Source organism: Megalobrama amblycephala, linkage group LG23 (genome assembly GCF_018812025.1).
Source record: "Megalobrama amblycephala isolate DHTTF-2021 linkage group LG23, ASM1881202v1, whole genome shotgun sequence".
Lineage (NCBI taxonomy): Eukaryota > Metazoa > Chordata > Actinopteri > Cypriniformes > Xenocyprididae > Megalobrama > Megalobrama amblycephala.
This window is the reverse complement of record NC_063066.1, coordinates 19,242,464-19,267,605: the sequence shown is the minus strand read 5'-3', so window position 1 is coordinate 19,267,605 and position 25,142 is coordinate 19,242,464. Positions and strand designations below refer to the sequence as shown.

The 25,142-nt window shown below is 38.7% G+C and overlaps 1 protein-coding gene across 3 annotated transcripts; it reads right to left on the bottom strand.

Moving 5' to 3' along the window:
• Positions 1-1,617: 1,617 nt before the first annotated feature.
• On the bottom strand, positions 1,618-21,736 carry LOC125258885 (synaptopodin 2-like protein). Of its 3 annotated transcripts, none has more exons than XM_048176078.1 (4): positions 21,611-21,736; positions 13,289-14,489; positions 5,240-7,191; positions 1,618-2,655 (listed from the first exon to the last, which is right to left on the bottom strand). In XM_048176078.1, exons 2-4 carry the CDS (start codon positions 13,482-13,484, stop codon positions 1,912-1,914), a joined length of 2,892 nt encoding a protein of 963 aa, XP_048032035.1. In that variant the 5' UTR covers positions 13,485-14,489; positions 21,611-21,736; the 3' UTR covers positions 1,618-1,911. The 3 variants fall into 3 exon arrangements, 2 of the variants coding, with proteins under 2 accessions (XP_048032035.1, XP_048032034.1); XM_048176077.1 differs by having other exon boundaries at positions 21,503-21,652; XR_007182698.1 differs by lacking the exons at positions 1,618-2,655; positions 13,289-14,489; positions 21,611-21,736 and adding an exon at positions 9,643-10,197 and having other exon boundaries at positions 6,977-7,191.
• Between the last annotated feature and the right edge of the window lie 3,406 nt (positions 21,737-25,142).

The window sequence follows — 25,142 nt, the reverse complement described above, 5'->3', positions numbered from 1 at the left end:
ACAGTTCACTCTAAAATGAAAATGTAGTCCTCATTTATTCACCCTCATGCTTTTGCAAAATCATATGACCCTGATCAAATCTTTCTTTCTTCCATAGAACAAACAGGAATATGAAAGTGAAGGTGCAAAGATGCTGTCAGGCTCCAGCAATGACAACGTGCACCATAAAAGTATAGTCAATTTGATCTAATATGATTTAATCTGAAATAGAGGGGAACATTTTCAGCATCAACAGCTTCAATTCTGAAAGTAAATCAGATGGACTTGGAATATAGCATGAGTCACTCCTGTTCTGTCATCATTGCTTTGTACCAATGTTAGTTTTTGCTTAGTCTTATGTAACTTTATTACATTGAGTTTGAATAACTTAAACCATTTAAGGCAATCGGTTTCCTCAAACCATTTAAGTAGCTAATATATTTGTTAAAGGATTAGTTCACTTTAAAATGAAAATTACCCCAAGCTTTACTCAACCTCAAGCCATGTATATGACTTTCTTCTTTCTGATGAACACAATCTGAGTTATATTAATAAATATCCTGATGCATCCAAGCTTTATAATGGCAGTGAACAGTGGCAACAAATTTGAAGCTTAAGAAAATGCATCCATCCATCCATCCATCATAAAGTGCTCCACTTGCCTCCACGAGGTTAATAAAGGCCTTCTGAAGTGAAGCGATGCATTTGTGAAAAAAAAAAAAATCCATATTTAACAAGTTATACAGTTATACTTCTGCCAGACCGCCTTCCGTATTCAACTTACGAAGAAAGTGTAAAACTCTTGCAGTTCAAAACACTTGTGCTACATCCTACGCCTTCCCTATTCAAATTCATATACACCTAGGATGGCTTGAGGGTGAGTAAATCTTGGGGTCATTTTCATTTTAAAGTGAACTAATCATTTAAGACTTAGTTAGATTTGTTAACTGAATGAGTGGAATAAACTTAAAATCTTTAAGTTGAGTTTACTCTAATGATTGACTAACCAACACTAAAATATAAGTGAATTTAACTTAATGTATGTGAGTTTACAGTATTCATACTTATTGGTTTTAAAACTTAAATGGTTTACAGCAATCGGTTACCTCAAATGGTTTGAGTTACCATAAAACTTATCGGGTTTTACAGTGTAGTCATATTCCAGCATCTGTTTTATTCACTTTCATATGATAAAGAGCAATGTGAATATTCTGTTGAACACCTCATTTTTGTGTTTACATGAAAGAAAGTCATACTGGTTTAAGTAAATATGTGGGGTGAGTAAATGATGACAGAATTTTCATTTTAGGTGATATACACTACCATTCAAAAGTTTGGGGTTGGTAAGATTTTTTTATTTTTTATTTTTTAATTTATTAAATGAGCTCTTATGCTCACCAAGGCTGCATATATTTGATTAAAATTACAGTAAAAACAGTAATATTGTTAAATATTATTACAATTAAAAATAACTGTTTTCTATTTAAATATTTTATCAAATGTAATTTATTCCTCTAATGGCTATGCTGAATTTTCAGTAACATTTGTTTCTTAAGAAACATTTTTTCTTTTTCATCAGATTCTCTGATGAATAAAAAGTTCAAAAGAACAGCATTTATTTGAAAAAAATAAAAATAAATAAACTATGTAAAAGTCTTTACTGTCACTTTTGATAATTTTAATGCATCCTTGCTGGATAAAAGTATTAATTTCTTAAAAAAAAAAAAAAGTGACTTTAAACTTTTGAATGATAGTGTATTTCTTATCTTGTATAGATCCCATCACTCAGGCAACAATACTGTACTGTACTGTATGCGATGTTTAGCCATGTACTGCAAATCCACAATGCTGTATTTTTTACATTCAATATTTAAGGGACAATTTGGTCTACAACGAAATCAGGCTGAAGTATAAATCATCCTTAAGTGCTTCCTACAGATCTTCAGGCAGGCCTCCCCTCTTCACCTGCAGACCGCCGGTCCAGCCACGGGGGCAGGTGTTGTAGCTGCGCACTCCAGGAGAGCGCAGACCTGAATCCTCAGACTCGACCGAGGCGTCGGAGTCGGTCAGCGAGCGTGTGTTGTACAAACGCACCGGAGAGTGGATCATGCGGGTGGGCGACGGACTGGTAAGGGTGGGCGACTGAGCCCCCAGCATCCGTGGCTGAAAGGGACTGGCAGGCTTGTGTTCATAAGGCACAATCCCGCCGTTCACGGGGGAGATGGGCAGACTGCGCCCACTCAGCGCCCCGGGAGACGGACTGTTTTTCCGCTTGGCGGCATTGATGATGTTTTTGGCCAAAATGCGGTGGTTGGCTTTGGTGTCCTGGATGGTGGCCGGGGATTGGCACCTGGTTTCCCAGGGTGGAGACACAGGAGAGGTGGCAGTCGGCTTGAAGATGGTACCTGGAGATGGAGTGGTTGCAATGGGTTTGTGGATGGGACTTGGGGAAGGGCATGTCGCAACAGGCTTATGGATGGGTCGGGGGGAGGGGGAGATTGGTGTGGGCTTGTAGATGGGGCTGGATGATGTAGAGGTCGCTAGAGGGCTGCTGGGGGCCCAGACAGCAGTGGGTAGCACCTCAGGGCTGGTGAAGCGTCGAGTCAGGTTGGGCGTCCTGGAGGTTGGGGTGGTGGAGCCAGGGCTAGTGACTGGTGCCGGGGTCTCTTCCTTGATCTGAAAGAAGATTAGAAAAGATTAGTTTTAGAGGTGAGACTTCACTTTGATTTAGTGTCTGTATTGTTAAATACACTCACAAACACTGAACAATGATAATAAAAGGGCTCAAGAGTAAGGATTTTTCTGCTGTCCATTGTTCAAATTTCTACTTTGCCAACAATCGTCACTGGACTCAAAACAAATAATCTGTAAATGTAATTTATCAATTAATAATTATCATCATAATGATAATTTTATATTAACATTTATCATTTAAAAAAAAATAAATGTATAATTTAAGTTAATATTTATTTTTACATTTTAATACAAATAAGGATAATAAACATTTATATTTTAAATTTATTTTATAATATTTAAAAATAAATAAATTATTTATCATAATTTTTCACACATATAAATTTAAATTATCATCATATTTCAAAATTTGCTAGTCAGATATATAATAGCTAGACATTATTATATAGGAAAGTCCAATAAAATTCATACACTTTTAGTGAGCAGATAATACTGGACAGCATGTTAGATAATTTCATTTAGCTGACAAGGTTAAAAAGTTGACAAGCATAATTCTCAACCAAATGTCACAGAAAACAAGGCATAAATTGTGGAAGACATAAAATGTGTGTACATGATCAAATATATATATATATATATATATATATATATATATATATATATATATATATATAGCGCTGATCTAATAAGACATGTGACAGTTCACTCAACTTGCCTAAAACTCACACTGAGCCAGCATACAATCCTTATTTGAGCCCTGCATAACATGTTATGATTCATTTCTTATGGGAATGTTTGTCAGAATGAAGATAGAGAGGAATGTTAGTGCGCAGAAACAAAGATATCATCATGCTCGAGGTACAACAACAACAGAACAATTCTGGTTCCAATGATACACAATACTGTTTTTTCAAAAACTCAAGCTTTCTAAGTTCATGCCAGGATCATGCCCACGTTTGAGTAAGATTAGCCTGTAAACACGGCATTGAAACACATCTAAAACACCTCCTGCTGAACTGCGTGCAACTTTAGATGTGATGTTATCGATATCAGGCCCTCTCATGCATCCTGTGATTACACTGAGCTGTTTATTCTTGTCCAATGTCTGAGTAGTTTCCCAGCACACCAGGATATCATGCCATCTTCAGATCACTTGCATACACAACTGCCAAGACCACTAACCTTTACTGAGATATGCATTTGCACTGTTGAGGCTGCTGGATATGTTTTCACCTCCAGCAAATGTGTTTTTCGAAGCATGAGGGAGGGCAGAGGTCAGGCCGTAAGCCTAAAGCTCAAGCCCACAGGGGCCTGTTTCGGCTCATATGTGCGTTTTTTAGGGGCAGGCCAGGAATGTGCAGGGCACATACATATTCAGTCAGAGTTACAAAAAAGAAAAAGAAAAAAGTTTCTAATTTCATTTTGGGTCAGAGCACCATACGACGGGTGGCTCTGATACACATATCTTTGTTTTGTTGTTGCAAGTGTATAGATAAAACAACTCTTTGTGTGGGAAATCTGGCCTGTGATTCTCATCACTGAGGAGAGGGATGGACACTACCAAAACTGAAACAACTGATTATAGGGAATGCTGAAAATAGAAACAGAAATCCACACAGGAAATTCAGCAGATTAGTCAACAGAACAGAAGATAATATAGTATGAAAACCAGAGACAGAAAAGAAACTGAGTGTTTCCTTGTTTTAATGAAACAGAATAGACAAAAACATTTGAAAGAGATTAAGCTAGAAGGGGAAAAACAAAACTAGCATAAAAATATATTCCACAAACTGTGTGTAGTGATAAAGTAAGCTGACTTCATTAAACTTAGTTATGGCTTTGCTGAATCAGAGGTCTGCAGTATAACAGTGTATGCACAATACACCCTAGTACATACTGTCACACAGCATGCAAGCTGTAAACTACACCTATAAATCAATGAGAAGCATACAGAACTAATTAAGAATGAGAACATTACAGGTGTCGTACTATGAAGTACAGAGGCCCTCATATCATCCTAGTCATATTAAATTGTATATCGTAGATCATAAAAGGCAAGACGCCATCTGCTAAAGTGCTTTATAAGACTGTGCCAACTCCAACCTGAAAACTTGGAGGCAAGCGTTGGAAAAAGACACACTGGTTTTGTACCTAAAATATATCTGGCATGAGGACAAAACTGAATAAACTCTAGTTCTGAAACACACAGCTGCACTAAATTACAATGTCTTTGATTAAAAAACAAATAAGTTTCTATTTATAGCCCTCTGGTGGCCAGTTCATGAATTACAACTTAAATCAGTTTTAAAAGTAAGTGTAAGACCTGACATTTATTGCCTCCACATGCAAAAAAATAAACAAGACAAAAAACAGATCTGAGCATGAAACCAACAGTGCTAGGATTATTGTTTCCTGTAGAGCTATTTCTAACTGCTGTCTTGTTACTTCTAAGTGGACAGTCAGTTCAATGTGTATTTCCCTTCCATTATTCTTTGGTCTGAGGAGTACATAAAGAAAAGAAGAGCAGAAATGGAAAGGTTTAAAAGAATGAAGATGGTTTCCACACCTGTGGGGTGATACCAGCTTTTTTGGCGGAGAACGTAGGACGTGGAGCTTGGACGCCAGAGCGAGGTGAAGCCACACGTTCTGGAGCTAAAGGAGACACTGGGGAACTGACACTGCCTGCTGTGATGGAACTGAGAGGCGTCATTGGAGGCGAAAAGCAATGGGTTGATCGATAGCTGGCAGACGGGCTGTAGGGTGATGGCAATGGGCTTACTGGAAGGGATGATTGTCTGGAGAAGGAGTGGGCTGTCATGACAGGTTTAGGAGCTGGGGCAGCTCTGGGAAGAGTGCTGTAGGGATCTTTTGTTGGGTTGAAGATGAAGAGGGATGAGTTGAGCTGGTACGGCTGATGTCTGGACAGCTCCATCTCGATTTTTGTGCAACCGTTCTCCAAGGGTATCTCTGGTGGTGGAGCCGGAGCGGGTACTGGTGTTTTGGCAGGGACAGTCTTTTTCTGAGTGGCCTGCTGAGCTTGAAGTGTCTTTGAAATTTGTGCACTTATGTTGGAGGTGTTCACTATGGCCTTTACTCGACCAGGCATGTTGGATGGATACACCCACGAAGGAGGCAAGGACATGGTAGGAGAGGGAGATCTCAGCTCCTTGCTGTCATGGACGAACCTTTCCATTCTTGACTGCCGTTTGGCAAACAGTTCAGCTCCTTTTCCTGAAGCATTGGTCAGGGCTTGCTCTGGCTTGTGCTCCATCCTGGCACGCGTCCTAGAGCTTTTCAAACTCGAGGCCCACTCTGGCACCAAAGCTTCCTCGTGAACGTCCTCATCCTTGGCCTGGAAGTTTGAGGCTTCGGCCCCAAGAGCCAGCAGCTCCTCCTCCTGCGCTGCATCTGGCTGGGGTTTCGGTTTCTTCTTTTCATCTGCACCCTGCACCAAGGACAGGAGTTCAGGATTCGGAGCCACTTTTGGCTTCTCCTGAAATGTGAACATCGACTTGCGGGTTGCTCGGCGAGCCCGGCCCTCATCGAGGATGCCCGTTTTGATGGGTGTTGTGGATCTCTTCTCGCTCAAGAGTTCAGGAACAAATGTAGGTCTCGGGGCAGATGGGCGGATGTAGTAGGATGAAGGTTGGGGTGAGGGAGTATGGGCTGCATCAGGTGGAGGAGGGCTGGAGTAGCTAGGGAGAGGAGGAGTTGGATATGAAGGTGGAGGTGGTGGCGGCGAGAAAACTGGTCTTGCGTGTATTGGGTAAGTTGAAGGTTGTGGTTCAAAGTGTGTTGTGGAGTCATGGGATGGGGCTGGAGGGATGTCCATGCCTGGACTTGCAGTTTCTGAGGATCCTACTGTTGTCGGGGAGAAAAATGGTCGAGCTGTTCTGTTTATGATGGTGGCCTGTTTAGTCACCGTCTTGGCTGCTTTTCCATTGCACTGCATACTGTATCCATTCACGATTTCTTTATTGTGCGCTTCATTGGCTTCAGCTTCATCCTGACCAGTTCTGTTCATAACAACAAGGGTATTGTCACTTCTAAGAGTAATCTCATCCTTCACATCCTCTGTGAGGTCTTCTGAGAGCTCTTCATCCTTCTCATTGACGGGTAGAAAGTGCCTTTCTTGGCCACTTTCCTCTGCTACATCCTCCCGCGTAACCTTGCTAGCATCTTCCATGTCGCACCCAGTACTGAGGATTCTGCCAGCCGACCACGTTAGACCTGTCTTGAGGTTCCTGTGATTCAACTCTCTGTGCTGGTCCTCAGTCGAGTGCTGTTTGTCCCATGTCTGTGGACTTTCAGAAGATGAATTAATTACATTCTCAGATGCCTCCGCTCCCCCTCCTCCGACACTCACGAGCGTGAAAGCGTTCACTCTCTGTCTGCGACGGTTGAAAAGTTGTACACCTTTAGAGTTGGAATTGGCCTGGAGCTGAGCAGCAATGATCTGACTCTTGGTACGTGCCTCCTTCAGCTCCTTCTCCGACAAACTGGCACTTCTGCTGAGGTCTGTTATGGTAGAATAAAACAACAATCAAAATTAAAATTATGTAATACAGCACTGACAGTTGTAAAGCTTTTCAGTTCACAAAGACAAGCAAAGTGTTGCTCAACTCAGCTTATAAATATAAAATTTAGCAAACCACCAAGTCTTATGATGGAAGTGCTATTTTAAGATTGCACTTAATTGTTTCAGCCTAACAAACACAGGGCGATGCATATAATATCACAGGCCTGTTTTATTAGAGAGAGCAACTAGACAGGTTTTGGCAAATATTAACCTACTTTATATTTTATTTCATGATCTCATCATTTCTGTCACAATCATTTGGGTGCTGTATAAGTTTCACTTATAGTAGCAATGTGCTCAAATGGGAGTATAATTATCCAAAAAGTCAAGAGTATTATATGTCTTTCAAGTAATTCTAGTTTCCATGAGTCACCCTACTAAAAAGATGAATCATATTAGTTTGTAGTAATTTTTGCAGACAGACCTATAAAAGAAACGCTGACATATAAAGTTCAAGGAATTTTGTTGAAAATGATTATTTTCACAGTTTGCTGTGATTCACGATGCCTGCAGGAAAACATTTGTAGACCGCATAACGTTTTCACACATTTATAGTTCTAAGAACCTCCTGTAAATAAATCATAATGCTGATATTTGCAGTTCTACCCATAGTTTGGCAAAGATGGATGTTAAAACAGTCATCTATTTGTTGAAAATGGCAAAGGTTTATTGACTGGGCTAAAAAGCCTCATTCCGAACTGCAGAAAGTATTTCCTTCACCATGGGCTCTAGTCCCTCCCTTAGCATTCCTCAACTGCCGAGAAAATTCCCTGCTTGAGACTGCAGCATGCCTTGAGAAATCTCTCTAAGGCACAGGAGTCATTGGTTTATATGCTGACATCCTGACAGGTTCATGCATTTCCATCATCACTTACAAGACAAAGTCTACATTTAGATGCTTGAACTTTGACCTGCAGTGATATACTGTGGCATCAAAGTTTTAGTAAATAAAACAAGCATGCTTGAAGATCCTGCCTACAAAAGAACGAGTGCCTCGGGAAAGGAACAGAACTTTTAAAACACAAAACCTCAACATCTTATACCAGCACATCACATCCTGAGAAAGACTGTTAACAATTACATCATTGGCAGAACAGCTTCACTCACTTAATATAAGCGTGGTTAACCTGTGCAACATAAACACAATCTGTTTCCCTAATAGACCTTTGAATAATTAACCACTCAAGGTTTCCCTCAGGTAGTTTTCAGCTTTCATCCTGAACCTCAGCCTTGGCAGCAAAACTTGCAAACAATGTTGTGTTTTTTTCTCAGTCCAAGCAGGTAGGTCTTTGTCTTGCCCGAGCCACAGTCTGAGTTAAAAAAAAAAGTAGTAAAAAAGCAAGAGTTCTAAATCTATCCCATTTGTTTTTATGTGCAAGTTTGCCAGACTCAAAGGAGCTTTCATAGCACATGAAATAAAATTATAATAGAGCATGAATAATGTGCATCTGCCTTTCATTCCACCAGCGAAAAACACCTCTTAATTTAGTCAGACCATGCAACACAACCTCTAGCGCGCTGTGATAAAAAGCTTTCCATTTTTCTTTACAGATATTCATCTTTATGGCATCTAAAATAATTTACTACTTAAAAACCTGGAGCAAAATCCAATAATCAGCAATGAACACATGCAACCTTTCTCTTTTCTTTTCATTTGCATGTTTTCCCAGTCAACTCAACTACTTTGAAGAATCTCTTTAAACATAAGAAAATCATAAAATTACCTGATGCACAGTTTTTACTTGTTTCTTATTCTTTTAAAAGAAATACATTTTTCTGTCACATCAGAGTCGGACCAGAATCGAAGCTAATTTATTCAATTATGAGTTACTGTGACTCATTGACTGCTTTCTACTTTTTAATTAACAAACACTAAAACTGTGATAATGTGTGCAAAATAATAACTATTATTAAAAGATTGCTGGTGTAAGTATCCAGTCTGATTTTTTAAAGAATGAAAACTGTTAAATTAGATGTTACCACATGAAACACATTTTAGGTAACAAAATAAATGTACAACCAAGAATAACTGTTAAAATACATTATTCCTGACATATCTTTAAGTTCTCTTTAAGTTCAAAACATTGTTCTTCTCTTTATTTAAACACTTGTATAAACTTTGTCTATCATGTCTAAAGATAACCCAAATCAGCCAATCAGATTTTTTTATTTTCTTTTAAAACAGCATGAATTCATTGCAAAATCTTGCTCTCCTGTCACCACTTTAATGAAGAAGCGTCACATAATATAATTCGGATGATATGTAATCAAACCTCAGAACTTTTTTGTCATGACTTCAGCGCATTCCTTTCACCAATCTAAGTCTTTTTTACTCAAATAAAGCTTTTAAACTTAAAGAAATTGATCGGGTCAAACTAAACTTCTCTTACCTTAATTAACTCTGAATACAGTCTCTTTTGTTGCTGCTCCGCGAGCTTTTCTAATTTAACTTCATGTGTTTCCTCCACTCCCCCTTTAGCAGCGCGAGCCTGGATCGGATTTCGTGTCGTTGCGAGTGATGATCTCTCGCGAGCTCCAAATGCGCATCGAGGCGGGCAGGGCTGGGGCACTGGACGAGGTTTGGGCTTCACTTTTGCTTTTTTAAGGATGACTATGCTGTGTGACGTTCCTGGTTGACTTTGCTTCCTCTGCTTTTTGGATTTGTACACTTCAAATTCAACAGTGACGAACCGGGATACAGAATAGAGCTGGGGAGCGGGGCTAGTTGTCACGCGGGGAAGTTGTCACAAGAGCTAGTCAGAAACTCTGAGGTTTTGAGCCAAAAAATTCAATTATAACAATATTTTCTCTAGCAGTGTTTTTGTAGGTTGTTTTTAAACACATAGTTCAACTCTCTTAAATGGGACCACATTATATAAATATAGCCTATATATATAATTTAAAGGCATATATAGGTCACATAAAAATGAAAATTCTGTCATCGTTTACTCACCCTTATGTTGTTCCAAAACCTCAAGTCATTGAAACCCATTTCTTCTGTGGAAAACCAAAGCAGAAGCAGAATGAAAGTCTCAGTCACCATTCACTTTTATTGAATGGGAAAAATATGCAATGAAAGTGAATGGTGACTGAGGCTGTCATTCCCTGACTTTTTGCCAAATCCATTTGTTTTCTACAGAAGAAAAAAAATCATGTGGGTTTCAAAATACATCAGAGTTAGTAAATGATGACAAAATGTTCATTTTGGGGGTGAACCACTGGTACCTTATGGGAACCTTATGGTAACCACTGTTTCCATTACCATAAGCACTGCATTTTACAAGTTATGACTGCTACGGCCTTGAATGTACCTAAATAATTATGTACAGAATCCGTAAGTTTTTCACATTCTGTTCCACTCCAAATTAAGTGGCCACATTTCATCAATGTCACGCTTAGAATCAATGTGTCAGCTCTTTGAGAGGATTGGGTTGCAGGGGAGAGAGTCGTTCAGTGAACACGCTCACTTCGTTGGATGGACACCTGAGCCTCAAGGGTGGAGTTCAGTTTAGACCGCAGAGGTTTGCTTGCTTAGCTGAACCATCCTACCTGACTCATAGTGCTCATGCTTAACTTATCATTAACATGAAGAAAAAGACAGGAACTTCCTCTAGCCTAAAAAGTAGTGGTAGGAATGGAAGGAAAGAAAGAATGTTCCCATTTCCTTGGCACTGAACTGCCAGTGATATATGGGCTCTCAGTTCAGACAGATGAGGGAAACTCCCTCACAGCTTGAGGATTTGGGGACCTGGCCGGCCTGGGGTTGTATATCAAAGGTCAGATTCCCCTGTCGGATGTAATTGTCCAGTTGGAGGATGGGATAAAATAACAGTTTTTCTCTGGGAAATGCGAGTGTGGAGTGATGAGATTGGAGCTGTTTGTTTAAGAAATTAAAAACCATGAATGTGCAATTACACCTCAATGTCCATAAAACCTGTACTGGTAGACTCTTTCTTACTCTCATGTAGGGCTAGGGCTGACCAATGTAGACAAAAAAAAATCATATCTCAGTATTTTTTTTTTTTTTTTGGCTGAATGTCGATAGACAGTAGGCCTATATATATATATATCTGTATATTTGCATAAAAGTCCAATTCTACATATGGCACATTTAATATCTATCAACAAATATTTTAGCATTATTGCGCTCCCATTCTATTGCACTTTATTTGTTTGGAACACATGCAAACAGTATTCATTCACTGAATTCTGTGAAGTTTAGAGGAAACTCGCTTGCAAAGGGTTTGTCCACTGCTGACAGCAAATGGAAATATTTGCATAACTTTCTAATATTTACAGATGGAGAACATCCCTGTGAAATATAAGTTATGCAATAAGGAAAACACCACATCTCAAACGCATTAAACAGAACAAGTATCTGTTAGAGCATCTGACAGTGCAAGCCGTATATATGTGTTATTACAAATTATTTTGAAACCCTTAATATAAAGCATACGTCTGAGGACGATTTGGATTATGCACTTTCTCACTCTGTGTTCTCTGCTATTTTTCAGATGAGCTTGTAATATCAAACTACTATATATCGATATAAACGGTATTGACGTCAGAACCTGGAAGACTGATTCATCACTCGTTCCCTCGAGATTTTCCTAAGGGGTTTTATAATGGAGTTTTTCAATTTATGAGTAAAGTAAAGCCTGTGTTAAACTCAACTTGGACTTACTTTGACGTTTTGCTCTACAATGTAAACTTATGTGCTCTCAGACTTTTGAACCACACTGTATCATTTTCCAATTTCATGCTATCAGCATCTGGAGATGCAAGAATAACAAGGATAATCATCAAATCATGATGCTCAGTCCCATACAAGGAGAGAGCGAGAGAAAAGGAAAGAGAAAGAGAGAGAAAATGCTGACATTTACTTTCTTCTTAGGAACAGTATGAAACCAATATAAAGTGACGGAATTAGCTGTTCCATCTCAGCCTCTCCACATCCTCCCCTCCCTCTATTTTACATGCTCCAAAGCTGTAACAACATCAGAGCAACCTCTTGAATTCTGCAAAAACAGTTTTGGACTGTCTGAAATGGGTATGAATTCTCGTCAGAGGAGCTGTAAAACCCCTCTGTCGCACAGTCACTGGTGTGAACTGCCGCCTATTTGCAGTGGGTGCCTGGTCATCTGCAAACCTTATTACGCATTCTTTCCAGATAATACTACCCACAGCTTGAGCATTATGGTCAGTGGGTATGAACTGAAGTGCTATTACTGTATGGCTCATCTGTTTCTGTGAGGAAACAAATGTGTCATTGAGGGTTTAGTAAGAGCTGATGTCTAAACAGTTAGGGGATAGCAGCATGTCTGACGGTGTTTGTCTCTCTGACTGTAGGGCCTGTCAACCATTCAACATTTTGTCTTGACTCCTGCGTCAGCGTCACGCTAATGCGTCGTGCTGTTCACATGAACAGCGTCGGCCAATACTGAGCCCGCGTTCTGACATAGAACCTGGAAGCGCTGAACATAAACATTGTATGTCCGCAAAAAGTATTCTCGTCGCTTCATAAAATTAAGGTTGAACCACTGCTTAACGATGTCTTTAGTACCTTTCTGGACCTTGAATGTGGTGGTTAAATTGCTGTCTATGGATGAGTCATATACCTCTCAGATTTCATCAAAAATATCTTAATTTGTGTTCTGAAGATGAACGAAGGTCTTACAGGTGTAGAACGACATGAGGGTGAGTAATTAATGACAGAATTTTTATTTTTGGGTGAACTAACCCTTTAACAACACAGTCACTTGTTCACGGTTCTCTGATGTTGGTTATGGATTTAATTATTAGCTTTTCATCAACTCATGAATCCCAGTTTTGGAAAACCTGATATAATAATTTATGCTCAATATTTCATGTGCATTCATTTATTTATTTAGTAAGCAGCGATGTCGGGTCCTTGATCACCCTGCCATGGTCTATTTATTATTCCTTATATATTTAACACTGAAGTGATACAAGTATACTGTAATATATCCTGTTCTTTAGATTCAAAGTTGTAAACAAGAAAAAAAAAATATTTACTTGTTTTCCGCTCCATCTGGCAAGACGTCAAGCCTGGCTTTGCTTTGACCCCACAGTGGTCATTTTTCTCCAAGATGTTAGTACTGTGCCTCTCCAGGGACGTCTTTGCTCCAGTCTTGTCAAGGGCGGAGGATGTTGTTGTGGTAGGCCCGTCCCAGCTGTCCCCTCTTCTTGCAGGCACATGCTTGCACTCCATCCCGGCCGAGTCGCTCCGTACTCGTGTAAGAGACTCTTCTTTTGCTTAGCCCCTTTTTAACCGGCACACTTGCTTGGGTGTGAAAAAAGCTTTCTTTTTCTCAGCTGGGGCGTAAGTTTGGCTTGCAAAAGGTGGTTTCGGGTTCCCCTGGCTGTTTTATGCTTCCCGAATTGTGAAGAAACAAGGATCAAAAGCAGGATCAAAGTCAAAGCTCTACATTTTGCTGGACGTTTTCTTCACGGTAATCCTTTGGAGTAGACCTGCTACCGCCCAGGGATGAGCTGAGAAATGCACTTTTGCTTTCAATCCACACAATATTAGTCAAACTCTAACAAGACCTCCCTGGAGGTACTTCTCAATGCACCCTGGAACAGTTCCCATGGAAAAGTGCCAAGAAAATTTCACAACTTGGATATGCTCTTTTGCAAATAGAGCAAAGACTATCCGCTGTTCTATTTGCGTCTGTTTTCGATCTCTTATCCAGATATTTGTCTTTCTTTTTTGAGTCAGTCACCAAAACATGTCCCTAGAGTTTATCGCAATCCTTCCGAGAGAGACTGTTTCTTTAAAGGCACGCGTAGCCCCTGCTTTTAAAACGTTTCAACAATGTCAAGATGAAGGGCAGCGCTTGGTGCTTTCCTGTCTTTTCATTAGCACATGAAAAAACACATTCAGCTGAAAGGTCGTCCAAACGTTCTGACTGCAGCTATTGTAATCGCTAAACTTTGAAGCAAGGCTCAATCCATATGTTTGTATTCTAAACAGATGGTTTCTGTAGTTAAGCTGAGCGATATGATCTCTAACCCACCATCAGTGCTGACATATAGTTTATTTGCTTGTTTCAGATTAGGTCCAAATAGACTCCTCGAGCAAGTATATGGAATATCCAGACAGGACTTAATGTCTTAACTTCTAGTTGTGTTGTAGAAATGAATGGCCATTGGATGAACCTTCACTGCTGCCAGGATACAAAGAGTCAGTGATCTTCCTCTCAACTGCAACTTCCTGAAACATATAAGATGCAAACTATGAGTCCACGTTTACTATGATACATTCATCAAAATAAAGAATCCAGATATCCTACCACATTAAAAATCTTGTAAAGCATTTTCACTTTGAACTAGTTGATGTGAAAAGCATCATAAAGGAAAAACTCCAAATGAATGAAGGAGGGGTATTTCCTCTGGACTTGATATCATTTGTGAAAATGACACCCCACCCATTGTCAAATCAGTGGGTGGAATGAACTGCATTTCCTACATGTGAATTTGAAACAATGCATATCCCATTTTCTTCCTGACTAATATCAAGGAGATAGGATAATGAAAAGAAAAGGTGTTGCCCAATTAGGAGTATTTGCTTTAAAAAATGGCCTGTTGAGGAAGGAAGGTCAATATTTTTCGAAGCTTGAAACATGAAATCTGTAGAAAGGAGAAAGAGCCATAGATTTCCAATTGGAATATTTATTCATAAAATGATAATATCCCTTCAAATATGTGGTTAATGTGGCTATGGACTTTTAATAAAATTATAATTTATTGTTGGATCAGAAGCTGTTTAAAGGTGCAGTATGTAGGATTTCTGTCCACTAGAGGTCACTAGAGGCCTATTCAAAACAAAGCCGTAGCTTGATGACGCCAAGTTTGAGCGCAGAATCTTGGGACATGTGGTCTTTATATTACAGCCGGTGGAAACAATCGGGATAGGACTCGGGAAGAAATCATGTTCATGGATGCGATTATTAACATTATTGTAGTATGAAGCAGAGCCGGACCGAATGTTGTGGGAGCTGAACGAGGCCGCTGGAACGATTGCGCAACACTCGCCTCACGAGCAGCAGAACTTTTATTATGCCACAGTCGCTGGCGCTGCTTCTGCTTTTCCGATCATGAGTATGAGGTAACGCAGCTCTGTTTATCATTTTAGATACATTTGAGTGTGTTGAAAATTATGTTATAACGTTACTCTGTGCGTTCACTCTGCGGCTGCTGTGAGACACTGTTGCACACTGCAGTAAGATAGATCAATTTTAGAATATCATATTAAATGCTGGATGGCTTGTGTTGATAAATGGCATGCAATTCATTTTAAAATGTATTGTATGATGGAGAAAATGCTCTATTACTGTTGCTAAAAATAAAGATGCATCTGATTATGCTATGTTAGCTACTTGACAAAATAGTGTTTTTCTCTGAGGCATGGTAAAGCATGGTACTCGCAAAAAATCAAGAAAATTGATTTAAACAATAAGAATAAACGTGTTGCGCTATATAGCAATTAGTTTTCTGTCTATAAATATATCAAAACAGTTGTTCCCTTGTCTATTAAAACGTGTAATATATTAAAGCGTCTTTGGTGTTTCCATGGTTTCTACAAAATAAAACCGGAAACCGAGGGTTAGCGCGGGTATGACGCAATTGACAGGCGACTCCTCACACGTCCCGGAGCCTTGGTTAAAATTGCAATTTTCTCAAGATTTACAAATAGTTGGAAACATTTGGGATATTGTAAGTACTCAAGTGAACAAAATATAGAACACTGGCCTAGTGGTTTTTGGATATTTTACTGCAAAAAATCTTACATACTACACCTTTAACACTATTTAGATGTGTTTCAGTTCAAGTTAAAACCGTTTGGTTACCAACATACTTGAGAGAAAAAAGTAAGTCATACAGGTTTGGAACGACATAAATTATGACAGAATTGTATTTATTTATAACTATTCCTGTAACTTTCCGATTATGAAGATCTAAGGATGGAGTCCCTTCATGAAGCCATTTGCAATGTCACAGCTGTCGGTTTCGTCAATAAGGAATTTTCTGTTATTAGGAAAGGCTTTGACTCCAATGTGATTCTATGCATTCTCCAGGATGACTTGTAATGAAGTTGCATGCTGAAACAGGACAGTGTGTTAATTGGCAATTGTACAAATAGCACAGTCTAGTCTCAATAGCAGTGAATCACCCTGTCAGCTGAGTGTTGTCTCTCTCACATCCTGTAGGCTACAACAAGGCTGAGGGTCATGTGAGGTAATAAGACCCCATTAGTCTTCATCACCCCCTTTCAAACACTGTTTTAACTAATAACACCTATGACAAATGAGCAGTCTTGCAGTGATTAGCTTGACCCCTGTGCGTTTATGTTTGGGAGTTTATGTCACGCCCACTCCAACAGGCGGCTTAAAGTGGCCACAAGAAGACACCCACTGTTCAGGCCCTCCCTGCCATCCTCCTCAAATAAAGACAATCAACTCAAAACAAACAATCTCGCCCACAAAAGCCTCTCACAAACTCTCTGCCTTTCTCTGCTTTGGACGGAACATAACGAGCAGTAGCTTTGTTTAGTAATGCATTACACTGAGTAATGTGACCTATGACACTTTATCCTTTGATGGTAGATCCTAATGTTATACATTAAAGAAACTAAAGCTGTACAGACTGCATATAGGTACAAATACTGATACAGACAGGCTAATACATTTTTGCAACACTGGCAGATAAAAAGAGAAGACATATAGATCTTATTAGCCATCACAACTATTTTCCTAAAAATATGAAAAATATATATATACACACACATGTTGGGGTCTGTAACATTTTCTTTTTATGTTACTTTTATAATACTTAGCAAGGATGCATTGAATTGATCAAAGTAAAAAGAGTTGTTACAAAGGATTTCTTTTTCAAATAAATTATGTTCTTTTGAACTTTCTATTCAATCCTGAATCCTGGAAAAAAAAAATTGGTCATAGTTTCCACAGAAATATTAAGCATCACTCACAACTGTTTTAACATTGATAATAATAAGGAATGTTTCTTTAGTACCAAATCAGTATATTAGAATAATTTCTAAATGATCATGTGACACTGAAGACTGGAGTAATGATGCTGAAAATTCAGTTTTGCATCACAGGAATAAATTACATTTTAAAATGTATTTATTAAAATAGAAAATGGTCATTTTAAATTGTAATAATTTTTCCAATATTACTGTTATTACTGTGTTTTTGATCAATTAAAGGGTGGTTGATTATGATTTCACTCTTTTAAATTTAGTTTTTTAACTTTGAGTGTGTAATGTTGCTGTTAGAGCATAAACAACATCTGCAAAGTTACGATGCTCATAGCAAAGCAAGATATTTTCTTTTAAAGAATTCACTGTTTAAGGACTACAACAAATGGCTGGTAGGGACTACAATGAGCTTCTTCCTGGGATAGTGACATCGCTTACCCTAAAATTTACAAAAACCCTGCCCCCAAGAACACGCAACAAAGGAGGCGAGGCCAGGTTATTGCAATATAGTACGTAACACATATGCAATAGCATGTCATAAAAGCAAGATGACAACATAAGTTATAACCGTAATTAAACTAAACTATACCTGTTCTATCCTCATGCAGCATATATTCTCTGGCTCTGTAGGCATCTTACAACAGTTCCCACATTAGTGTTGTCAAAAGTACCGGTACTTCGGTACCAAGTCGGTACTGAAATTTTGAAAATGTGACGATACCAGCATTTCTGTAGTACCGGTAGTACCGAGAATCCGGGTATATTCGGTACCCACTGATAGGACTGTGCCAGTATTTACTTGAATATGACACGAGTGAAGCACAAAGCTTTGTTTACAGAAGAAATAATAAGTTAGCAATTAAATGTGACATCGCATCCATGGAAACATTTTGGTTAATGCCGAATAAGAGAGGTGCGTGAGTCCATACATTTAAGCTACGCATTCTGTTTTCCGAATCGCGATCTGGTCACCTGATTAGCAGAGAATGTAACAATATTCCATTAGTTATTCCACTGAACATGGATTCTGTTTCTTTTCCCAAATCTTCACTCACGCAGGGGATTATAAAGGTTTCTTTCGTTCGTATTAGGCCTATTATATTCACATTCTTTACTGTGGTAAAGTAGAAAAAACACTGTAGGACAGAAACCTTTTTGCTTGCACGTCAATTTCTATTTAACAGTTTGCGCTTGTTATTAGACTTTATAAGGCGCGTCAAGTTTATTTGTATATATCGCGTTTCATACGCTGGTGATTTTTACTTTTCGCTTTGTCTGGCAGCGCTAAATCAAACATAGCCTGAATGTCTTGCCCCTGCGGAGGATAAAACACGCTCTTCAGACCTTTTACAACAAGTGTCAGTTGTTTGTAACATCAGGAGATAACGAAGATATTATTAAAGAGAAATGGTCTCTTTCCTGCTCGTGTCCCACATCCCTCTCAAAGCGCAGAGCGGCTATATCAAAGACTAATAACGGGACTTTGGCTATATATGACGCGTCTTTGTGTGGAAATAAAAAACGAATGCTTTTTGAAATAATATTTAACTTTCTTATTATTTAGGTTACCATTATTTACCGATATTTATTTCATAGTTTTACAGGCTGTAGTGTGTTGTTTCTCTGATGGAATAAACACGCAAGTCTGTTACCCCGGTTGAAAAAAACATGAGCATATTGAGCATATGCTGGTAAAGTAGGTTTTGAAGCTGGTATGCTGGTTTGAGCTGGTTTATGCTGGTCCAGGACCAGCTTAGGACTAGTATGGACCAGCAGGACCAGTTTAGGACCAGCATTTGACCAGCATACAGCTTCAAAACCTACCTTACCAGCATATGCTGTTTTTTTTAACAGTACACAATGGATGTTTGAGCATTTATTTATTATTATTTTTTTATATTTCAAAATTTATTTCATTGAGGTAGCCTATATATACACACACAAACACACACACACTCCAAATCATATTTAATGTTTTTAAAATAGGCTATATAAAATAGTAAAATAGTTCCAATAGATTTTGCTGTGGTACCGAAATTGGTACTGAGAACCGTAACATTTTCATGGTATCGGTACCGACTACTGGAATTTTGGTACCGTGACAACACTATCCCACATAAGCGATTTATAGATTATCATGACATATGATCATGCTAATCAATGACTTTAAGATATCCCACATCAGCTACATAAATTCATCAACTAACTGTTCAGAAACTGTTCACTTCTTCTTGAGTCTTTCCATCATTATCCGACTCCGGTTTGAACCTAAAAGGCTGAACAGTTTCTGAAATTTTCAGTGAGTCTGCATGAGGAAATCAGAGCTGCTAACAGGAGCTCTTGAAACTCCGCCCTCTTCTTGGGAGCAGCAGCTCATTTGCATTTAAAGGGACACACAAAAACAGACCGTTTTTGCTCACCCTCAAAAAGTGACAAATTTAACATGCTATAAAAAATTATTTGTGGGGTATTTTGAGCTAAAACTTCACATATACACTCTGGGGACATCAGAGACTTATTTACATCTTGTAAAACTGGCATTATATGACCCCTTTAAATGCAGCCTCTGTGAGAATAAAAGATTTCTTTCAAATACATTAAAAATGTCACTCAGACTATCAATCTTAACATTTAATTTAATCCATTATGGTTCCTTATAAACTTACCAGCTAATAAGGAGTCAGCTATTTCTGTTACTCACCAAATCACTTTGAAGGCTGAAAGCTGGTTGACAGAAAGTTGAAAGCTTATGCATCAGAGCATTTGAACTACAGGTTAAATCTCAAGGATTTGCAGGGAAAGAGTCAGTAAATTGATAAATCTTAATCTGCCTTAAAGTGTCAAAGTAGGCTTATCATATCTGATTTCACTTTCCAGGTATTTACATTACAACACTGCCTTACCATCCTACCTGTACGGCTCCCTCATATATCTCTTAACGATTTACCATCATTTGATTCATGACACATTCCAATCCAATGAGGGCATTCTTGTTATCATACACCGTTTTAATGAACCATATTGAGCTCTACCCAACACATTCCATGCGTTATCAGTCCTGAGGCACCGGATACAGGTACTAGGAGATAGTATTTGTGTGTGTTTTGGGCTGTATCCGTTACAGTGCATAATATGAGCAGTAATAGTGTACGTAACGGTGTCTGACACAGCGTTTTGATAAACCTCCCGGGCCCGACAGGTCTCTCTAATCTCCAAGATCCATTACAGCCCTCCAGGGCCGGATCCTTCAACCGTACGCCACATTACAATGCAGAGACCTGCTCTTCAACTCGGCTTTTTTCGCACAAAGGCCTATTGAAGCACCTGTAAGTGGCCTGAAAAATAATTTGGGGGTTGCACTCTACATTTGGCATTCTTTGAGAGTAATTCTCAGCAGATAGCAAGCATGCCTTGGCCTGCACAGGTTGATGACAGACAGCAAAAACACCATTAGTTATAAACTTCAATGAGGCTCAGAGACATGGTGCCTGCTTTATAAGGGTGCTAAGTATATAGCGGGCACATATTTAAATTATAGAGAAAAACGGCTTGTCATTGAAATCATAAGATGTGCAGGCTCTCATTGGGATGTGCATTGCGTTCAATAGCAAAGTCTGCAGAGAATCACTAAGATGACAAAAAATAAAACCAGGTACTCTGCAATAATCTGTAAATACTGTATATTTTGTGTTTCAGTTGTGTTTCAATTTCATTTTAATGATATATGAACCTCATTAAAGATCCATAAACGCATAAAAAGAAAGCCCTTTTGTACTCTGATAAAACAATAAATCTAGCACTAAACTCTTCTAGCAGATCCAAATAGCAGATAAAACTTTAGTACTATTTAAAAGCTGCTACTTAATAAGTCCAGCAAATTATGACAGCAAATAAAAGTTCAGATCAGATAAAGGTCAGTGACAGATGCTCAGCACGAAGTTTCCGCTAAACAGAACCCCTGCCTAATGTATAAGTCATTACTGTCGCTAAGAAACTCCAGCACCGGATATTCGTTCTACTGTTACAGCACGGTGCTCAAATTTATCATCATAAGAACCACACGCAGGCAAGACAAAAGACAGCCAAACGGAGAACACATGAAGCCCATTGCCGGTGAAATTATCCCTTGACCAGGAGGAGAAAGAAGTTAACTTCCTCAATTAATTCAACCCAAATATTTAGAAAAATCAACTTCAGAAACATTGCTTCTTTTTGCAGCTGGCTACCTCATGAAGTAGATTCTTCAAGGATGTAGTCTGCGATTCAACAGGTGATAAAGCTCTTCATTGCCAGGAGAACCTCAATGAAAGCTCTGGAGCTGATGGTAGACTCACCTGTAGTCCCAAGTGCTTCGGTGTGTATGTGATGGCTAGTTTGTACAGCCCCTTTTCAGGTCCTTCTTGTGTTCACCTCCCCCTCTGTCTCACATGCAGCTACGCTCTCGTTCTCGCTCTCTCTCTCGCAGACAGAAAGAAGGGAAAAGGGGGTGTGGACGAGCAGGAGTTGGAACACAGAGAGTTCTTTGTCTGCCCTCTTCATATGGTTTCCTTCAAGCATGCATACTGAACACATTATACCATTATATATTTTCATATTTAAAGTAAGGGTGTTTGAGGAACGGTGTGCACTTTGCTCTTTGTCCCGCTCAGATTTTAATACCGAATGGGGGAATAAAATGGACGCGGCATATGCGTGCACTAAAACTTTCTATGAGTGCTTGTTTCTGATTGCTATGAGTTATAAAAAGTAACCAGTGTTGAGTGTTTTCTCAAGAGGGGAATAAAGTGAAACACAAAAGGGCCATGCAGATTGGTTTCACAGACACAGACAGTCCCTGCGATGATCCTTGAGCTGCATGTTGAAGCAAAGTAAGACACTTATAGTCTCAATGGGATGGGATCTAAAGCGCACTGATCTTCCGACAGTGATGTCTGTCTGAGAATAGACATGCGAGATGGAAAGCAAGGTATCTGTAGCAGGACAAGTACTATGGTTAGATTACACGAAGATGTTTATGGGTTATTTTAGCAAAAATGATCTTTATGATATCTCAGTGTTGTGTGCAACTGTGTAAACTAAGCTCTGATCTATATCTTCTCTAAGTGTTTTCTCACAGTTGAAAAACACTCACAGCAAATCGTTCTAGTCTGAAACACTGAGCTCCTTTGTAGATCCATCAAATATTTGCCTCTGTTTTGAAATGTCATACCTGGGTGATATTTGAGGCCTCCGGCCATATTCAGACCACCATCTCGGTCGTACATAGAATAAGGGCGTTTGTCAGCAAAAACTGGGTTGTAACTTGATCATCGAAAAACAAGTTCATGGTAATAATTATGATTAATCTGATTATTTAATCAGCGTATCATGTAATTAAATCAATTCATACACCGTGTACAGAATTATTAGGCTGATTTTCTGATCAAATTTTTTTTTTACCAAGCACATTTGACCAATTCCAAACCACATCAATCTTAATAACTTCTATTAATTTTGTATTTAATCATTTATAAGTGATATATAATTGTTCATGAAGGCTGGAAATGAAAAACGCCTTATATTCAGGTGTGCATAATTATTTGGCAGATTTTCTTTTACAGGCAAAATGAGCCAAAAAAGAAAGATTTAACTTAAAAAATTATTAAATGCTCATGAAAAGGATGCAATACTAATGCAATACTAGAAATTGCAAAGTTAAGGCATGACCAATGGACAGCAAAACAGTCATTGGGTCAGTGGGGTCAGACAAAAATAGGTGGAATAGAAAAGACACATGTTACCTGAAAAAGAATTAAGAATTAAGGTGAAGAATTAAGTGAAACCATCAGGAACCCTTTAGTCTCCAGAGCCACCACTTTCCAGAACTGCAACGTACCTGGAGTCTCCAGAAGTGCAAGGTGTCAGGATCTCAGAGACTTAGGTTAGGTAAAGAGTCCTAAAAAGGGACACCCACTTAATAAGAATCTCAAGCTGTGATTCTTAGTGTTTTTGAAGGCTTTATAAACAGACAGTTTGAGAGTGTCTCTTAAAGGACCAGCACAACATCCTCTTGTACCACTGTTTGAAGAATTTATCTTCCAGAATCTGGCAGTAAGATGTGGGAGTTCATTTTTTGTATACAGCATGATTTGAAAATCATTGGCATGCTCTTTTTAATGTACTATCATTTAGGATGGATGGTATGCCAATATTCTTCCTAGGATGTGCAAGAACTGAAGTAGTTAAATTAGCATTAGCATTCCGCTAGCTAAATTCCCCTAGCAATCTCGTAATTTTTATTATACAGAAAATATTTTTAGTATACAGAAAATATACAGCAGCCCACCCTTACGCAAAAAATATATATTTCCCTATGAATGATCAATATATTAAATAAAGAAATAATATAAGAAATTGACGTTTTTCATATATTGAAAAATATATAACAATAGATTTACTAATATATCATAATGTATGTAATTTTACATTCTGTAATACACTTCATAATATATAGATACATGTGATCAGCGATGGTACTTCACGTGTAATATATTGTAGATATATACGCATGCAGTATAAACACACATATATAGAGAAATATATAATGTAATATATTTCTTATATTTTTTAATTATTTACATTATAAATGTGTAATATTTTCAAGCTAGTTAACAAAAGCACATGCACACCTTCATGTACTTTTTTAGAAAAGAGACTATCACTGTGCTGAAGAGGGCACAACCATTCCTTTTTAAATAAAATAACATATAGTCTTGATGGTGGTCAGCCAATCATCAACCTAACCACAGGCTCTTCTCTTCAGCACAATGGTAACCCCCAAAACTCAGACATCACATTATATTTTGCAGTATAGTCCCATATATTTTTGTTCCGTAAGGACAAGCCGTTTCTCATCGTGCTGTGAAATACAGATTAAATGGTGGCTCAAAACGCCCAACTGCTGCATGAGCATATGATACACAAACAATATCTCTCAGTTGGATAAAGCAAACCAGTGTTGCGCTAGCAAAGTTTTAATTGATGATGATTGTAATCAAGGTAAAGATGATTACAGTGGCATACAAAAGTCGTACATTAGGCACAAGAGACAAGATCGCTATTGGAAATTAGTAAAAATTGGCGTGTGGTTAATTTAACTAGCGGAATGCTAATGCTAATTTAGCTACTTCAATTCTCGCACATCCTAGGAAGAATATTTGCATACTATCCATCCTAAATGACAGTACATTAAAAATAGCATGCCAATGATTTTCAAATCATGCATCAGTGCATGTTCCAGTGTAAAACAGTTTCTTTCCTTCCTTTCTTTGACTCTTTCATTCTGTCCCTCCCGCCTCTGCAAACATATTTGTTTTTTTCCCAACGCCCTCTTTACAGCTGGTCAGCCTGTCATTGCATTTCTTCTTTCACCAGTCTAGCGTGACTTTCTCAAAGGGCAGATGTGTCTATGTGTGTCTAGAAGTGTGTGTGCATGCCTACTGTAGCATCTGTGTCCATGTGTGGCTGAAGAAACCAGTGGAGGAAATGTTAGAACACATTCCATCAAATCTGGGCTTTTCTTCTGAAGAGTGTGTGGAATTTCCTAAGTGTTCTGGTTTACATTCTCCTCGTTTGAGTCTGTCTGTTACTGAGAGAGGGTTAGAGCCAGAGGAGAGCAGAGCAGTCATCTGATTGGAGTCATACATAGCCTGCAAGTGAACCGCTCCATCCCCCTTTTCCTGGAGACCCCCAAAACCCTGTTGAGAGATGAAACTGAAACCATCAGAGTTAAAAAATGTTTGATTATGCTCCACCGGCAAAAGCCCCACGGGTGTCCAAGACTTCAAGGAGGTCAATGACAACAATGTTATCCAGATATCCTAGGCT